Below are 17,050 nucleotides of genomic sequence, written 5' to 3' on the forward strand. Positions count from 1 at the left end.
CCAAAACTGTCTTGTTCATCTCATCAAGACCTACAGTACAGGCCAAAAGTTTGGACACACCTTCTCATTCAATGTGTTTTCTTTATTTTCATGACTATTTACATTGTAGATTCTCACTGAAGGCATCAAAACTATGAATGAACACATGTGGAGTTATGTACTTAACAAAAAAAGGTGAAATAACTGAAAACATGTTTTATATTCTAGTTTCTTCAAAATAGCCACCCTTTGCTCTGATTACTGCTTTGCACACTCTTGGCATTCTCTCCATGAGCTTCAAGAGGTAGTCACCTGAAATGGTTTTCCAACAGTCTTGAAGGAGTTCCCAGAGGTGTTTAGCACTTGTTGGCCCCTTTGCCTTCACTCTGCGGTCCAGCTCACCCCAAACCATCTCAGTTGGGTTCAGGTCCGGTGACTGTGGAGGCCAGGTCATCTGCCGCAGCACTCCATCACTCTCCTTCTTGGTCAAATAGCCCTTACACAGCCTGGAGGTGTGTTTGGGGTCATTGTCCTGTTGAAAAATAAATGATCGTCCAACTAAATGCAAACCGGATGGGATGGCATGTCGCTGCAGGATGCTGTGGTAGCCATGCTGGTTCAGTGTGCCTTCAATTTTGAATAAATCCCCAACAGTGTCACCAGCAAAACACCCCCACACCATCACACCTCCTCCTCCATGCTTCACAGTGGGAACCAGGCATGTGGAATCCATCCGTTCACCTTTTCTGCGTCTCACAAAGACACGGCGGTTGGAACCAAAGATCTCAAATTTGGACTCATCAGACCAAAGCACAGATTTCCACTGGTCTAATGTCCATTCCTTGTGTTTCTTGGCCCAAACAAATCTCTTCTGCTTGTTGCCTCTCCTTAGCAGTGGTTTCCTAGTAGCTATTTGACCATGAAGGCCTGATTCGCACAGTCTCCTCTTAACAGTTGTTCTAGAGATGGGTCTGCTGCTAGAACTCTGTGTGGCATTCATCTGGTCTCTGATCTGAGCTGCTGTTAACTTGCGATTTCTGAGGCTGGTGACTCGGATGAACTTATCCTCAGAAGCAGAGGTGACTCTTGGTCTTCCTTTCCTGGGTCGGTCCTCATGTGTGCCAGTTTTGTTGTAGCGCTTGATGGTTTTTGCGACTCCACTTGGGGACACATTTAAAGTTTTTGCAATTTTCCGGACTGACTGACCTTCATTTCTTAAAGTAATGATGGCCACTGGTTTTTCTTTAGTTAGCTGATTGGTTCTTGCCATAATATGAATTTTAACAGTTGTCCAATAGGGCTGTCGGCTGTGTATTAACCTGACTTCTGCACAACACAACTGATGGTCCCAACCCCATTGATAAAGCAAGAAATTCCACTAATTAACCCTGATAAGGCACACCTGTGAAGTGGAAACCATTTCAGGTGACTACCTCTTGAAGCTCATGGAGAGAATGCCAAGAGTGTGCAAAGCAGTAATCAGAGCAAAGGGTGGCTATTTTGAAGAAACTAGAATATAAAACATGTTTTCAGTTATTTCACCTTTTTTTGTTAAGTACATAACTCCACATGTGTTCATTCATAGTTTTGATGCCTTCAGTGAGAATCTACAATGTAAATAGTCATGAAAATAAAGAAAACGCATTGAATGAGAAGGTGTGTCCAAACTTTTGGCCTGTACTGTACATATAACATGCTCGCACCCCTGACCTAAACCCAACAGGAAGTGAGCTATTTGCCCTTTCAAAGTAAGATTTCGCCTCAAAAATGCTCTTTCTTCAAAATCCTTAAAAAAACAAATCCTCCTGCACCCTTTATCGTATTGGCTTCAAAGTCACAACCCTGACAGATCAACCCCCGGGGAACAAATCATCTGTACAACTTTTTCATTACTCGAACGGTTTGGATTTTATGGCCTCTCAAAGGCAAAAAACCTCATGACGATTTTTGTGCCACCTACACACACTAAAATGCCCGCTGCGACCAGTAGGAATCCCGTAGAAAGACCAAACCAAAACTAGCTCCTTCGTCTCATCAAGACCTACAAATAATGCGCTCGCACCACTGACCTAAATCCAACAGGAAGTGCGCTATTGCCCTTTCAATGTAAGATGACGTTCACAAATTCTCTCTCTCAAAAAAGATTTGCTCCTACACCGTTTATCATAACTGCTTCAAACTTGCACACATAACAGCGCTACCCCTGGTGAACATTACTTGTGAAGGACTTTGTCATTACTCAAACGGTTAGGATTTTATAATTGTCAAAGGTGCAGGACACAAAGACTTATGACGACCTTTGGAAGAAAAGATGAGAGCCAACATATCTAAAACTTGCGACTAAGGTCGCATTTTTGACTCCACACACATAAAAGCTATATATTTCTGCTTTCAGAACAAGTTTATCTCTCTGGTGATATCTTCAGATTGACGATCGGACCCACAGTTTGGAACTGGAAGGACTAGTTCGAGAAATTTTAAACCCATTTTGCTCTCACCCTGTCTCTCTGTCAGCTGCATGCTGTCATTAATTAGCATAACAAAAGCTTCACTCTGACAGACACAAGCCTGTGTGTGTGTATGTGTGTGTGTGTGTGTGTGTGTGTGTGTGTGGTCACACACACCTGACAGGATAACATAGACCAAATTGACCAGCTCATGTGTCTCATTCCTACAATTTCCTAAATGAATGCCTGAAAGCAAAAACATGTAAATACAAGATCTCCAGGTCAAACTCTTTTGCCTAACCCCTAACCCTAACCCACACATCCATATCAACACTAACATAGCATTTATTTTATTTTCTTTGCAACAGTGGCTTGAAAACCTCAATAATAGAAAAGTAGGAGAAAAATACAGGTAATTTTACTGCTTATTATTTAGTGTGTGTTTGCTCTACTGGGGAAGCAGAAGAAAATAGAAATACTTCTACTGTTAATATTCTCTCTCTCTCTCTCACACACACACACAATGAATATTTGGTATGTATACTCTGAGTAGGAGTTAAAAATAGAAAAAAATATTAATATTTTTATGGTTGTTTTTCAACAAAGACAAAAAAGTGGAGGAGGGGAGGGGAACAGTGTCTGTTTTTATTGAAAAATTGAAACTGCCCCAAAAAATGATAATGCATCAAAATTGGTGTTGTTATTTATCATTCACATATCACAGACTGTGATAAATAAAATAAAAAAATCCATCCAACATTTATTATATAGGTCATCTTAATTCATGTTTTGTTTTTTTTGTTTTTTCATTAAAGTAACAGTGACTTCATGTAAATAAAATGGCAAATAAATTGTGAAAATCCTCAAAAGGAATGAATATTTGATGTGCATAATCTGAGCAGAAGTTGGTTAAAAGATTTAAGCAAAAAAAATGTCGAGAAATATATTAATATTTAATATTTTTATGGTTGTTCACACCGTCCCGAAGGGGACAGGTGTGATTTTTTTATAAGGGGGCCCGCAGGGTTAAACAGTACAGGATTCTTATGAAGGTGGTGTGAGCTTATATTTTGAAAGTTGTAGACATAAGCCATGTGACAAGTGCAGCAAGCAGACACAAATATATACTAGTTAATGTCAGAGAGAGAGAGAGAGAGAGAGAGAGAGCTTAAAGCAACCTGCAGCTCATAATTTGCAATTTTTAGCAAACACAATTACACACACACACTCCACCTCCTGTCCCCCCCCTCTCTCTCTCTATCTCTCCCCCCCTCCTCTCTCTCTCCTCTCTCTCCCTCTCTGCATGTCACTAACTCAGCCGTACTGCATGTCAGTAACTCGGCTTCTTCTCCAGAGCCTTTGTGCTCCACTGTCTCACAGGTTAACTTCTATCACAGCGGTGCCTGGATAGTGTGATGTGTGAGGTTGTGCTGCTGCTGTGGTGTCAAATGCCTCCTGCTGATTCTGTTATCATTAGTCATTAGTCAACTCATCTTGAAATCTCCTGATGATTTTTTGTGCCACCTAGACACGCTAAAATGCCCGCTGCGACCAGTAGAAATCCCGTAGAAAGACCAAACCAACACTGGCTCGTTCGTCCCATCAAGACCTACAAATCATGCACTGTAACTACTGACCTAAGTCCAACAGGAAGTGCGGTAATGCCCTTTCAATGTAAGATGACGTTTTTCACAAATTCTCTCTCTCAAAAAAGATTTGCTCCTACACCGTTTATCATAACTGCTTCAGACTCGCACACATGGCAGCTTTACCCCTGGTGAACATTACTTGTGAAGGACTTTGTCATTACTGGAACGGTTTGGATTTTAGAAGCGTTCTAAGGTGCAGGACACAACTCCTCATGATGATCTCTGTAAGAAAAGATGAGGGCCAACACATCGTAAACTTGTGACTAAGGTCACATTTTTGAGTCGATAGACATAAAAGCTTTATATTTCTGCGTTCAGAACAAGTTTATCTATCTGGTGATACCTTTACATTGACAATCGGACCCGGGTCATTATCAAAATACGGTGATTTTCCAAGTCAAAAAAGTAAAAAAAATTAATTCAGTTTTCACAAATGTAATTTAATGGGAAGTATTTATTAGCATGTTGACCATGTTAACAACTGTAATGGACAACTAGAACATTTGTCTTTTTTAAATTTTTTTATGTTTTTTATAAGGCGTACTTTTCTGTCATTGGTGTTACCACACTTTCGGTTATAATTACAAGATTCATGAATGCAATAAAATGAATCAAAAGGCACATATCACAACATCTGGAAACTGTTGAACAAACTCCATGAAATAAAACAGTAATTTTTGGAATTAATTTTGAAATATTTAACATTATTACTCAATTTCAGTGATAATGTTTTATTCGACTATATGTGTACTTTTGATAAAAGACAAAATATGCTGATAAAATTACTGAAATTTACCATGGATGAAGTCAAATAATAATATATTTGGATAAAAGTTAAATTGCACTGACATAAGTAATAATAATATCTTAAATGATGTCTAATGTTATATGATCTTCAAATTTCCTTGTAGTAACACCACTGACGCAAATGTAACACCAATGACTTTATACTGTATGACAAATAATTTCTATTCATTGTTACATTTAACATTCCAATAAATGGCACTGTACAACACTGTATAACAATTAATTTAATTTCAAATTCAATTTCAATTAATTTCATGCATTTCAACTCAGTATGAATAAAATCTAACTGTTCTCATTCATAGCTGATGAAGGTAAAGATAACAGTAAAAAAAAGAACAGAAAACAGGCAAGGATAGGCCTGAATGACTTTAAAACAGCTAAAGACTTCCATTAAAACAGTCAGTAAAAATTCCATAACATGGAGTAAACAGGCATAACATTAAAACGTAAACTTCAAGAGCTATTTCATCTATCTCTGTTATTAGTGCAAACAAACGAGGGCCAAAAAAGAAGGCACTGGTCTCTGCAGCTCTGAAAGAGCTGTAAATTCATCTTTGCTTGTTGTTGATTTTTGATGTTTTCTTTTTGTAATGTTTACATGCGAGTTTCTAAATATCTCCACGTCATGGGATCGATCTCAACAGATCTCCGGTTGACAGGGCGAGGTTCAGGAATGAAACACACAATCTGGCTGTCATCATACCAGTTAACATCTTCCCTTGGGCCAGGCCAGTAAAACTTGTTAATTCCATTCCTGTGCATGCACTTTACTTTAATGTTGTGCTCCTCAACATCCAAAATTACCCCAGGAAAGAGGTCTTCATCATAACTGAGTACACACCACCGACCACTGTGATGGTTTCCAATGACATCAGGTCGGGACGGCACTGAGGCATTATTTTTTTCAACTGTGTTCTCCATCATAAAGGTAGCTTCTTGAAGCTCATAACAGGGACAGTCCCACACTCCTTTTGCTAGCTGACAAAAGCAACTGATGTCCCTGTATTTGACTGTTCCAGGTGTGGTGGAAATCACTTGGTGAACATTCATTGTCCCTTTAATAGGGAAGAGAGGGACATTTTCCATCCTTTGAGCCTGTGCTGTCACCTCATCCTCACCTATAAAAAACAACTTCACAGATGTTCCAGCTTTTTTGACCTTGCTGTAGAACGCCTCTGCATCTTCAATATCTTGACCCTGCCTGGCCAAAGTGTCAGCTTGTCTTTTTAGGGCGCCCCCTATGCCATCAGGTGCTCCCTTTCCGTGACTAGCTTCAAAAAAGCTCCAGGTCACATTATCAAAACCTTTAACTGATGGCTCTGTAGACAGGAGGAAAAAATTCCCCTTCTGTCTGTACTGTGTGGTAGGACCATCACTGAAAAAGTGCAGATTTGTCACTGCTAGGTGCTGTGCTTTTATCATGTCTAGCACTGGGTTTAAGTGGGCCCATATGGCTGTAGGATCGTGCTTTCTGCTGGGGGACACTGAGCAAAAGGGGACTGGGTCTTGACCCTCAATATACAGGACACCTGTATGAAGAGAAACCTGTTTATGGGACCCCCCAAAATGCACAGACTGGATCTCATTAGCAAATTTGCAATTGTAATTTTCGCTGAAATCCACATGAATGAGACAGTCTTTCACAGTCATCTGTTCACGGATTAATTTATAGGATTTGTACTGCCACTGTATGTTAAAGATGTGTTTTCTGAATCTGGCGAATCTGTCCTGGAACTGAGATACAAGTTCATCCTCTGTTAATGTGAGTGTCTTCTTGACTGTGATGGAAGTTTTCTTCTCTTCCTCGCCTGGTTTTGAATGGCTCACTTTTTCAAGGCACCACTGTGTGACGGTTGTTTCCTCATCAGAAGGATTTCTTAGAAGAGGATAAACATTCAGCCTGCATTCTCTGCATTCTCCGTAATGACATTCTTTAGAATTTTTGCAGACGGTAGACGCAACCATGTCATCCAGATGTGTGTTGCCCAAAAGCCCCAGTTTTTTCAGGGTATGTGTCATGTACTGCAGGTTTTCATGGGTTTTACATAGGCAAGTGTCTCTGTCTCTTTCAGTCGGTGGAACAACCCAGAAGGGTCTCTTCCGACAGAAGCTAGTGTAGGACAATAACTGACCCTTCTCTGCCACAAATTTTTTATACAGATTCAAAAGGGAGTCACAGAGCAGTCTCCTTTGTTTCTTCACCTTTTGCACTGTGATTGTGTTTTTCTTGCCAGTGGCTAGTCGGCTGACGTCATCCCTCAGGTAAAAGTCTTTCACTGTATTGTCTACAGCTGATGCCTTATTTCTGTTGTCTTTGGACTTGTTTTGAACTGACTTCCATTTAAACCCAATTGTTTGTTTACACAATGCTCTGAATTTGTATTTCTTAATGAGTTTGCCAGTGAAAAGACGAGTATACATGTTTCTGACTTTTGTTTTTTTGGTAGCTTTATATCTCTCTTTAATGTCTGCAAGCAATGCAAAGTGGAAGTTTAATGTTTTTCTGATGGAGGACTGGTTGTTCAAGATTGCTCTTGTTTTCTCTTTGGGGCTGTCAGGGTTTGATGTAGCCGTAGCCTTCAGCCGAAGGAGCCTTTTTCTGTATTTTTCATATTTTCTATTTTTTTCCTGAATTTCTTCTTGCAGTTTTTGGATTTTTCTTTTAAATTTTTGTGACTTTTCTCTCCATTTCTTCTTCTCTCTGGCTTTATCACTGTAAAGAAGAAGTAAGAGTAAGAGTAAGCATTTGCATAACATCAGGAAAGCGCTCCAGGCATTCAAGTTGTTGGACAAAGGAAACAATACAATTCCTTGGCAACATTTTACCTGACTGATATAGACTGTAATTCTCTCAAAAATTCTTAGCCTAAATATTTGGCTAACCTTGATGTTGTGGCAACTTCATCCAGGCTCACATGTGGGGTCAACACTGCCTCTCTTCTCTGACTCTGTCTGTGCCTTGCCTGGTTCACTCTCCACTGCTTCCGCTGAACTCTCTTTCCTCTCTCACTTAAATCTTTGATTCTTTTCCGCTTTCCTGTTTCTATGTCATGTAAATAAGTTTCTTTTCTCTTTTGTAGATAATTAACTCTACGTGCAGGATCGGCATCTCGTCTCTGCCTGTACAATCGTTGTTTTTCAGCAGCACTTATTTTTGCCATAGCCTCCCTGTAAAATAGATTAGGACATTCAGAATTCTTCATACATTATGAAAATAATCAAAATAACTGTTTAATTTTGTATTAAATGTATATTTATATGTTTTAGTTGAGATAAAACATGCTAAATGATGATAAAACACAGGCCTATAGTCATTGGTGTTACAGGCAAGGGCGGTAACACCAATGACAGTAACACCAATGACAAACATCTATAACAGGCTAATTGCACAAAATGGTGTCTAAGCTAGCTCAAATGTGGCATGAGTCAGCATTTTAAAATCTGTAAATTACACTAATTAACCTGTTTTTTTCCATAAAAATATTTCACTCTAGCACAAATCAAAGTAACACCAATGACACAACAAAAAGAACCACGTCGAAAAACAAAACTTTAACTGAAAATATCTTACTTTTACTCAGTAAAGAGACACTCACCATGCATTGACTTAAATGGCTCTTCTTCTTCTTCTTCTTTCTGACCTTGACCTGACCTCTTACATATTCTTGACCTTTCAAAATAAGGGTCTGTGATACCAGTAACACCAATGACACCCAATCAAGGGACAGATATTCTTTTAAAAAATATTTTTATTATTAAATAGCCAATTTAGTTTTAATTTTATTCATATATTAAGAGCAGTGTTTGTCCATAATTGACCAATTATTATTTTTTTAAACAAAAAAGAGGAAATATTTTTACACCGTCCAATACCGTTGAATCATGGCAGTGGGACAAGTGTTTTTTTAGCTACAAAGGAAATTAAAATTTAAATAAAAAAATAAAACTGCAAATATATAAACTGAAATTATCATCATCATTTAAAATGGTATTGAATTACATAATTTTGGTTTAATGTGGATGATTTTTTTTAAAATTTTCAAGCATTTGTGTGTTTGGAAAATGCAGGGACATGTTTTTCACCGTATTTTGAGAATGACCCACCCACGGTTTGGACTCACACCCTGTCTCTCAGTCAACTTCAGGCTGTCATTTTAATTAGCATAACAATGGCACTCTGACAGACACAGACCTGTGTGTGTGTGTGTGTGTGTGTGTGTGTGTGTCTGACAGTATAACATTTACCAAACCGACCAGCTCACATGGCTCATTCCTAAAAATAATAATGAAATGAAACAATGAAATAAATGCCTGAAATAAATGCCTGATACCAAAAACTTGTAAATACAAGATTTCCTGGTGAAACTCTTTTGCCTCATTACGAATTGGAATCAAATCTGTACCTAAAACTGTGCTGCAGCACCACACGATCAAATACATGTAGTCCTGCTCAGTTTCTCCACTGACTTTAACTAGTATATATTTGTGTCTGCCTGCTGTTACTTATATCCTCACAGCAGCCGGTACACATCAATCACGCTTCCACTAGATCACATGATTTCAAATGAATATGGATGTGTTGTTTGATTGTCACACATGTCAAAGTTTCACCAGGTCACATGGGTTATGTCTACCAGTTTCAAAATATAAGCTCACACCACCTTCATAAGAACCCTTTACTTTTTTAACCCTGCGGGCCCCCTTATACAAAAAAAAAATCACACCTGTCCACTTCAAGATGTTTTTCATCCTTGTTGAAAAACAACCATAGAAATATTAAATATTAATATTTTTTCTATTTTTTTTATTTGCTTAAATCTTTTAACCAACTCCTACTCAGATTATACATATCAAATATCCATTCCTTTTGAGGATTTTTAACCCTTTATATGCCATTTTATTTACATGAAGTCACTGTTACTTTTATGAAAAAAAAACATGAATATATGATTTACTTTCTATATAATAAAAGTTGGATGGAATTTTTTTTCTATTTATCACAGTCTGCGATATGGGAATGATTAATAACAACACCCATTTTGATGCATTATTATTTTTTTGGGTGGTTTCTATTTTTGATAAACACTGAGACCTTTCCCCTTGTTGAAAAACAACCATAAAAATATTAAATATTAATATTTATTTATATTTATATTAATATTTTTTCCTACTTTTTTTTTTGCTTAAATCTTTTAACCAACTACTACTCAGATTATACATACCAAATATTCACTGTGGGTGTATGTATGAGAGAGAGAGCAGCAACCTGCAGCTCATAATTTGCAATTTTTAGCTACACAATTACACACACACACACACACACACACACACACACACACACACACAATATTTTTTTATTAGCTATCAGTGTTGGGTAAGGGTTACTTTAAAAGTAACCAAAGTACGTTACTGTGTTACTTTCTAAAAAAGTAACCAGTTACTTTACTGCGTTACTCCCTAAGTAAAGTAACTCAATTACTTTAAAAGTACTTTTGAGTATTCTACATTTCCTATTGGGCAATGGACCACAGGGCGCTAAGCCTACATTTATTTGTCTCCAAAATTAAAGTTATGGACCACTTGCCCTTCACTGAGATCCAATTCTCCCATCACAGCCGTCACTTTGACCAGTAGAAACACAGAACGATCTGCTGCCGTAGACAACTGTATGACAGCAACACCCCAGCATTTTTAATATTTCCTCTAGGGATGTTACCACACAGAGCAAAATGGGGAAATGATGGTGTGAAACAGCAGAAACACTTTGTCAGCCTGCTGAGTTAATGTTACTGTCATTAGCATCAAGCTAGCAAACAATGGCACATCCTCACGGTCAGACATAAAGTATTAACATTAACAAATAGCGGCGAGGCTTTTACTCACCACAACTGCAGAGGCTACCAGCTTCATTTGAAACAGACTACATTATAGACGGCCCATTAGTTATTAATCCCTCTGTGTGTTTATATATTTACTTTTTATCTGCTCCATGGTCTTTGTAAAGTTAACATATCGCACCGTCATTTCAAACTCAACACTTGTTTCAAATTAAAAGCCCCTTATAACCTCGGCTGAGAGAATCCCTGCATTTTCTAAATAGACTTTTATTCTGAAACATTTGTCAGAACTTCCTGTGGAAGATACAGTAGCTTGATAGTTTACTTATGGCACTTCAAATGAAGCTCCTGCCATCTGCTGAGGCTTTTAGGTGACTAAAACAACATGTCGGCTGGCACATGAACAGACACAGCTCTGGCAGTGACTCAAATAATAGTCAAAGTAATAAAAACAGGACAAGAATAACCCGATGACATCACACACGCCGTGAAAGACGACCGTGGATAATTGGTGAGTACCAGCGTGTAGCGTGTACCAGTCATAATGCAAGTCCTGAGTCTGAAATATGTCTGTCAGTGAGTCCTACTCCACCTATTTAGACTCCACCGTAGACAACGGCAGCATTTCTCCGACCATGTAGCGAGCCACAAGCTCCGTGGCTTCTGTCAGACTGATAGGTTTAACGTTATCTCTGTTATTAGAACCAAATGAGAGCTAATGCTGTTTCAGAGCTGAAGGACCAGCGTTCTAAAAGTAATGGAAGTAACTGATGTCTTGTTTGAAAATGTACTTAAGTATTTGATTACTCAAACAGCAAACTAACGCGTTAGGTTACTCATTACTGCAAAAAGTAATCAAAGTACTCTAACGCATTACTTTGCAACGTGTTATACCCAACTCTGGTAGCTGTACAGCCACAGCCCCCAGACATCCATACCAACACTATTGACATTGCTTGTTTTTCCGACATTTCAACTCTTATGAATAGCCTAATTCACACTGTCTACATGAGCTGGAGGCCGACAGCGAGAGTCCGAGGTGCCGAACAACGCTGCTTGCAGCTTTAATTTACCATTCTCTTTACAATATTTCCTATATTCTTGTCACTATGGTAAAAGAAAAGACGTGTCAAAAGAGCTTGGCTGGTATCTGAAACACCAGCAGTGCATCATTGTGTGTGATAAGAACTCAAAGACTTGAGTTTGACTAGTTTTCAACCATTAGTTATCAGCAGAGATGGGGGACTCGAGTCACATGACTTGACTCGAGTCAGACTCGAGTCGCAAATATAATGACTTGAGACTTACTTGACTAACGTTGATAAAAGACTCAACTTGACTTTGACTTTGTATTCATGACTTGAGACTTGACTTTGACTTGAGACAGATGACTTGAAAGGACTTGGCTTTAATTCAATATTAAAGGCACGCCAAGCACTGTTGGGCGTCACTTCTGTTTACGTTCAACTATGTTATCAAACACCACGAGCTAGACCTTGGAAAAACGTCATTTGACAGAGCTCTACGGTGTGAGCATTTTACTCGCATTTGCGACTAAAAATAGTTTTGTGCGAGCAAAAGAAATCATTCAGGAGCACGCTGTGCGAGTACAGATTTCAATCAGCAGCAGAAACGAAAGGCGAATCCTGCCGGTTGTGGGTTGAACGGGGGTCACAGACAGGAATATGGCAGAGCACTCTGGCCACCGCAAGATGGTGGTTTACCAGCGACCGTGAAGCCCGGCTCCTGGTCCAATAATTTCCTCTTTGTTGGTGTCATGCTCCACGGTGACTGTTAGCACCCAGCCCACTGTGGGTCTATTAGGGAATGTACTAAAATATACCAACCGGGCTGCATGATGTGTGTGGTTTACGCGCTGATAAGGGTTTGTTCTTAACTTATCAGAGGAGGAGGGTGGCTGGTTGATTTTTATTTCATTTATTTATTTTATTTTGATCCGCCCTGTAACCGCAAACATTTTTCCTTTTCGAAGTGACTGGTGGAAAATGCATGACCCTTCACCATGAATTAGATTTTTAAAATTTAGCTGAGTTCATCCGATGAAGTGTGCCAGGCGACCCAACTACAAAAGCCAGTGGACTAAAGACATCCTTTGTGTCTAATAGTAGAGCAGTAGGCCCAATGTAGCCCTGTGTGTGTGTGCTGGGCCCTTACCACACACATGATGGAGGAGAGGGTGACTCCAGAGGAGCCTTTGTATTTTGTTGTTTTCCTATTAAATGTGTTATTTAAAATTTTCACTGCGCTCCTAAATTTCTTTCTGTGCTGCTAACCTTTTTCACTGGGAGCACATGTGCTCCCAGTGAAAAAGGTTAGCGCAGAGCCCTGTTTGAACTCTGTTTTTAGCCTCATTGTAGCCTGTAGCTCTAACTGCCTCTCTGGGCACCGCGTTCACGTGTGCGCAAGGCCGTGAGACACAGGCACCACGTTCATGTGTGTGTGCTTGCTTTCGCTGGTCTCACACTGGCTGGTTGGTGCAGCCTGGACCCAAATGTTTTTGTTGCCATTTGCAGAGCTTGGGCTGCCTACAGAGACTGGACTTTTTCACAGCATATTCAGAGGACATGTAGCTAGCGGATTGTGAGGAGATGTTTGCTGTATGTCACATATGACTTGACTTGTGACTTGCTTGACCTGAGCAATGACTCGACTTGACTTGCCTGACTTATAGCAGAGACTTGACTTGACTTGCTTGATTCTCACCACAACTAACTTGGGACTTGCTTGAGACTTGAAGGTAAAGACTTGAGACTTGCTTGTGACTTGCACATGTGTGACTTTCCCCCATGTCTGGTTATCAGTGAAGGAGCAACAAACCAAACATACAATGGATGTATCAATTCCCCAATGCTCCATCATCTGCCCTCCTATGTGTGCTTTATATCTCCTTACACATTACCATTACTACATAATTGGGGTGGGGAAAAAATTGATACAGCATAGTATCGCGATTTTTGCGTGGTGATATTGTATTAATATATGGGCACCAAGTATGTATCGATAATTTATTATATGCATCATTCTTTTTTTGCAAATACACATTTTAATACAACTTTGGGTACTAGAATAATGAAATCAATTGCTTTTTCGGTCCACTAGATTTTATGTAATCATCAATACTTTAAGAAAAAAATGTACTTTAATCAAAGTCAGTCAACAAAATGTGGGACACATGGCCATTAAAATGGTATGGTGCAGAAAGAACAAAAATTAATTTGCAAATCTATAAACAATCTTTTGACAGTAAAACTTATTTTTTATATTTCTTCTTCATGTATCATTTTGTCATATGGATCTCTGTACATTTATTATGTCGATCTGTTCTGTACACACGACATCTGTCTGTCCAGGGAGAGGGATAGCTCCTCAGTTGCTCTTTCTGAGGTTTCCACTATTTTTCCCCCATGAAAGGGTTTTTTGGGGGGAGTTTTTCCTTATCCGATGTGAGGGTCCAAGGACAGAGGGATGTCATATGCTGTCATTTGTGGCTTTATAAATAATATTGAATTGAATTTGAATTGAAGTGTCACTACACCACTAACTTTGATTTTAATGTTAACTGAATACAACACACAATCTTCACACACATGCACAAGGAGGAGAGGAGACAGTGACAGCATTCTGAGTTTAACAAGCAGCATCTACAGTATATTTCTAAAACCTGCTTAAAATCTGCAGAGTTCTGTGGACGCAGATTCTGTATGGGCGTGATTATCAATAATTAAATGTACTGATTAAATATGAATTCATTAATTAACTACACATTATACTGCTCTTTTTATTTTTCACATTCTTGAATTCATGTGTTTAACTTGTCATGTGTTCTCTTTACAGTTCCTACAGCAAACCTTATAGGAAAGAACTATGGACTAGATGTCATCTACCGCCTCATCCCTCAATATACCACCAAACATCTGCACACCATCAAGTATGTATACCCAGGCTTTCTGCATATGACACTGACCACTTCCATGCCCATATCTCTTGGTGACTTATGCCAAAGACAGGAGATGTGGTGGGGAAAGAGGTCACTAACAGTTCCTAGATAACACTGCCAGAAAAAAACGATATTTGCTTAATTTTTTTCAAATCTTATTTAAGACTTGGGAAATCAGCAAGACATTAAAACAACTGATAAGCAAACAAAGAATAATCATGCATATCAATTTAAACAAAAATGAAATTATAGAAAACAACAAACAACACTAGCAATAAATGGGCTCTAAATGTAGAAATACAGGGTGATAAACGTGCTAAGGTGTAGATGTATAGTTAAAAGCATGAACACTCAATTAAAACTGAAATTGGAAATAGGCCCCTTAAACAGCCATAATGATTGCAGGGTGTCTAAGTTTAAGGTATTTTGTAGGTTATTCCATGTATAAGGTGCACTGTAAGAGAATGGCATTCTTCCTAGTTCAGTTCTGATTAAAGGAGTGTGAAGCAACAGCCTATATTGTGAAAGAGTACCATGATTATGTGAGGACAGAGTTAAGAGTGATGAAATATAGGGTGCATCTGTATCAGAGCTTTATAAATGAACAAATATCAATGCGGTTCCCGCCTCACAGCCAAATCTGGCCAGCCAATCTTTCGGTAAAGGTGGCAATGATGGGTGCTGTAAGGATCACCTGTAATGAATATCATATCATTTATGTAAATTGAAAACAATGTTGGCCCTAACACTGAGCCCTGTGGGACACCTTTAGTAATTTTTAAAATTTTGAATGAACATCACCCATCTTTATGCATTGCAGTCTATTGGAGAGGTAGTTTTCAAACCACAGGCAGCTGACGGAATCAAAACCAATACAGGGCAGTTTCTTTAAAAGTAACAAATTGTCAACTGTGTCGAGTCTGAGTCTATTAACAGAGCAGCACAAGACATTTTGCTATCCAAGGCTAGTGTAATGTCATTTAGAACCGGGGAGGTTGCAGATGTGGTACTGTGCATAGTCCTAAAACCAGACTGATAAGGAGTGAGTACAGAAAACAAAGAGAGATATGATCTAAGTTGCTTATTTACCAGGGACTCCAAAATTTTAGCCAGATACCATAATTTGAAAATAGGGCGATAGTTTATGTCGGTTTTACCACCTCCTTTATGAAAGGGAAGGACATAGGCTGTTTTCCAGGCTGTGGTGATTATTCCAGTGGAGATGGTCAGGTTCAATATATGAGTTATACATATATTCTGCAATAAGTGGTGGTGAGAGTTTCATAAAGAAAGCATCTAAACTATCTGCAGCGGTTGATTTTGTATTATCAATTGTAAGAAGAGCATTAATAACTTCCTGAAAACTAAAAGAGGACAAACTGAAGCTTGGTGAGGAGGCATTTCTGAGGTTACCCTGATGTTTGGGGGTATGATTAAGCAGCATTAATTACAGTACAATGCAAAAAGATCCCTCACTCATCACCTCCCAGCTAGCCTCCTAACCTTAGCTTGCATGAAATAATATCCTTCTCTCAGAACCCAGGACCAGACCACAAAGATGGGTCACTGACATTGAGTGACTTGTTGATTCAATGAGCAGTTTATTTAGACTTTTACAATTTGTGGAGTTAGGATTAGCATTTGGTTGGCTAGGAAAGAACAAAAAACTAAAATAAAAATTCAAAGTTATGATGTCTTTACTTTCTTCACCTTTTATTAATTTCAAACGATCAGTAATGGTTTCAGATACAAATGTTTGCTTGTATGGTAAGTACAGTTTAGTTATGATAATTTTTTATCTTGATATATTTTTTGTGCTTGTTGCAGGCAGTTCACAGAGTGTACATGACACAGACTGCTGTTGTGGCTGAGTAGATGACCAATAGACAGCGTTTATCATGTATCTGTTTGACCTTAAGTTTGTCATTCTCATAAAACTTCATAATACAAAGAATATGTTTCCCCCTTAAAATAGCACCACTAAGAAATAAGACCAGAAGTAGTTTTTGTCTACTTGGTTGGTTGGGTGTCCAACACTTTATAGCAACATACCTTAGAGGGACTTAATTGTCCCCAGAGGAAGAGTCCTAATGATGCAGACTCTTTAGCTTTCCTCCAGAACCCTGTAGAGCCAGCCTTTCACCCTAACAAATCTATTTGTTGAACTTCCTTATTTGCTGTGGATATTAGTGATAGCCAGTGGATGCTTTGGTGCAGGCTGACATCTCCTCTGGTGCAAACATCTTTTTTTTTCTGTTAGGTAAGAAATATTAAAATTTATTGGACAGGTTGCAGGGAAGTTGTTTGGCTTAATTATTACTCCACGTTTGACCATCAAATTTTAATCAGCTTATTCTTCAGTCCAAGTGGAAT

At 38.7% G+C, this 17,050-nt stretch overlaps 1 protein-coding gene across 2 annotated transcripts in view; it reads left to right on the top strand.

The window, feature by feature from the left end:
• agbl1 (AGBL carboxypeptidase 1) overlaps nt 1–17,050 on the top strand; it is a 746,393-nt gene that overhangs the window by 116,119 nt on the left and 613,224 nt on the right. For both annotated transcript variants that reach the window (XM_078168290.1, XM_078168291.1), the window contains exon 6: nt 14,575–14,668. In XM_078168290.1, the coding sequence (XP_078024416.1) occupies nt 14,575–14,668 (94 nt within the window). The remainder of the gene's footprint in view (nt 1–14,574; nt 14,669–17,050) is intronic.

Source organism: Epinephelus lanceolatus, chromosome 5, assembly GCF_041903045.1.
Source record: "Epinephelus lanceolatus isolate andai-2023 chromosome 5, ASM4190304v1, whole genome shotgun sequence".
NCBI classification, from domain to species: Eukaryota; Metazoa; Chordata; class Actinopteri; order Perciformes; family Serranidae; genus Epinephelus; species Epinephelus lanceolatus.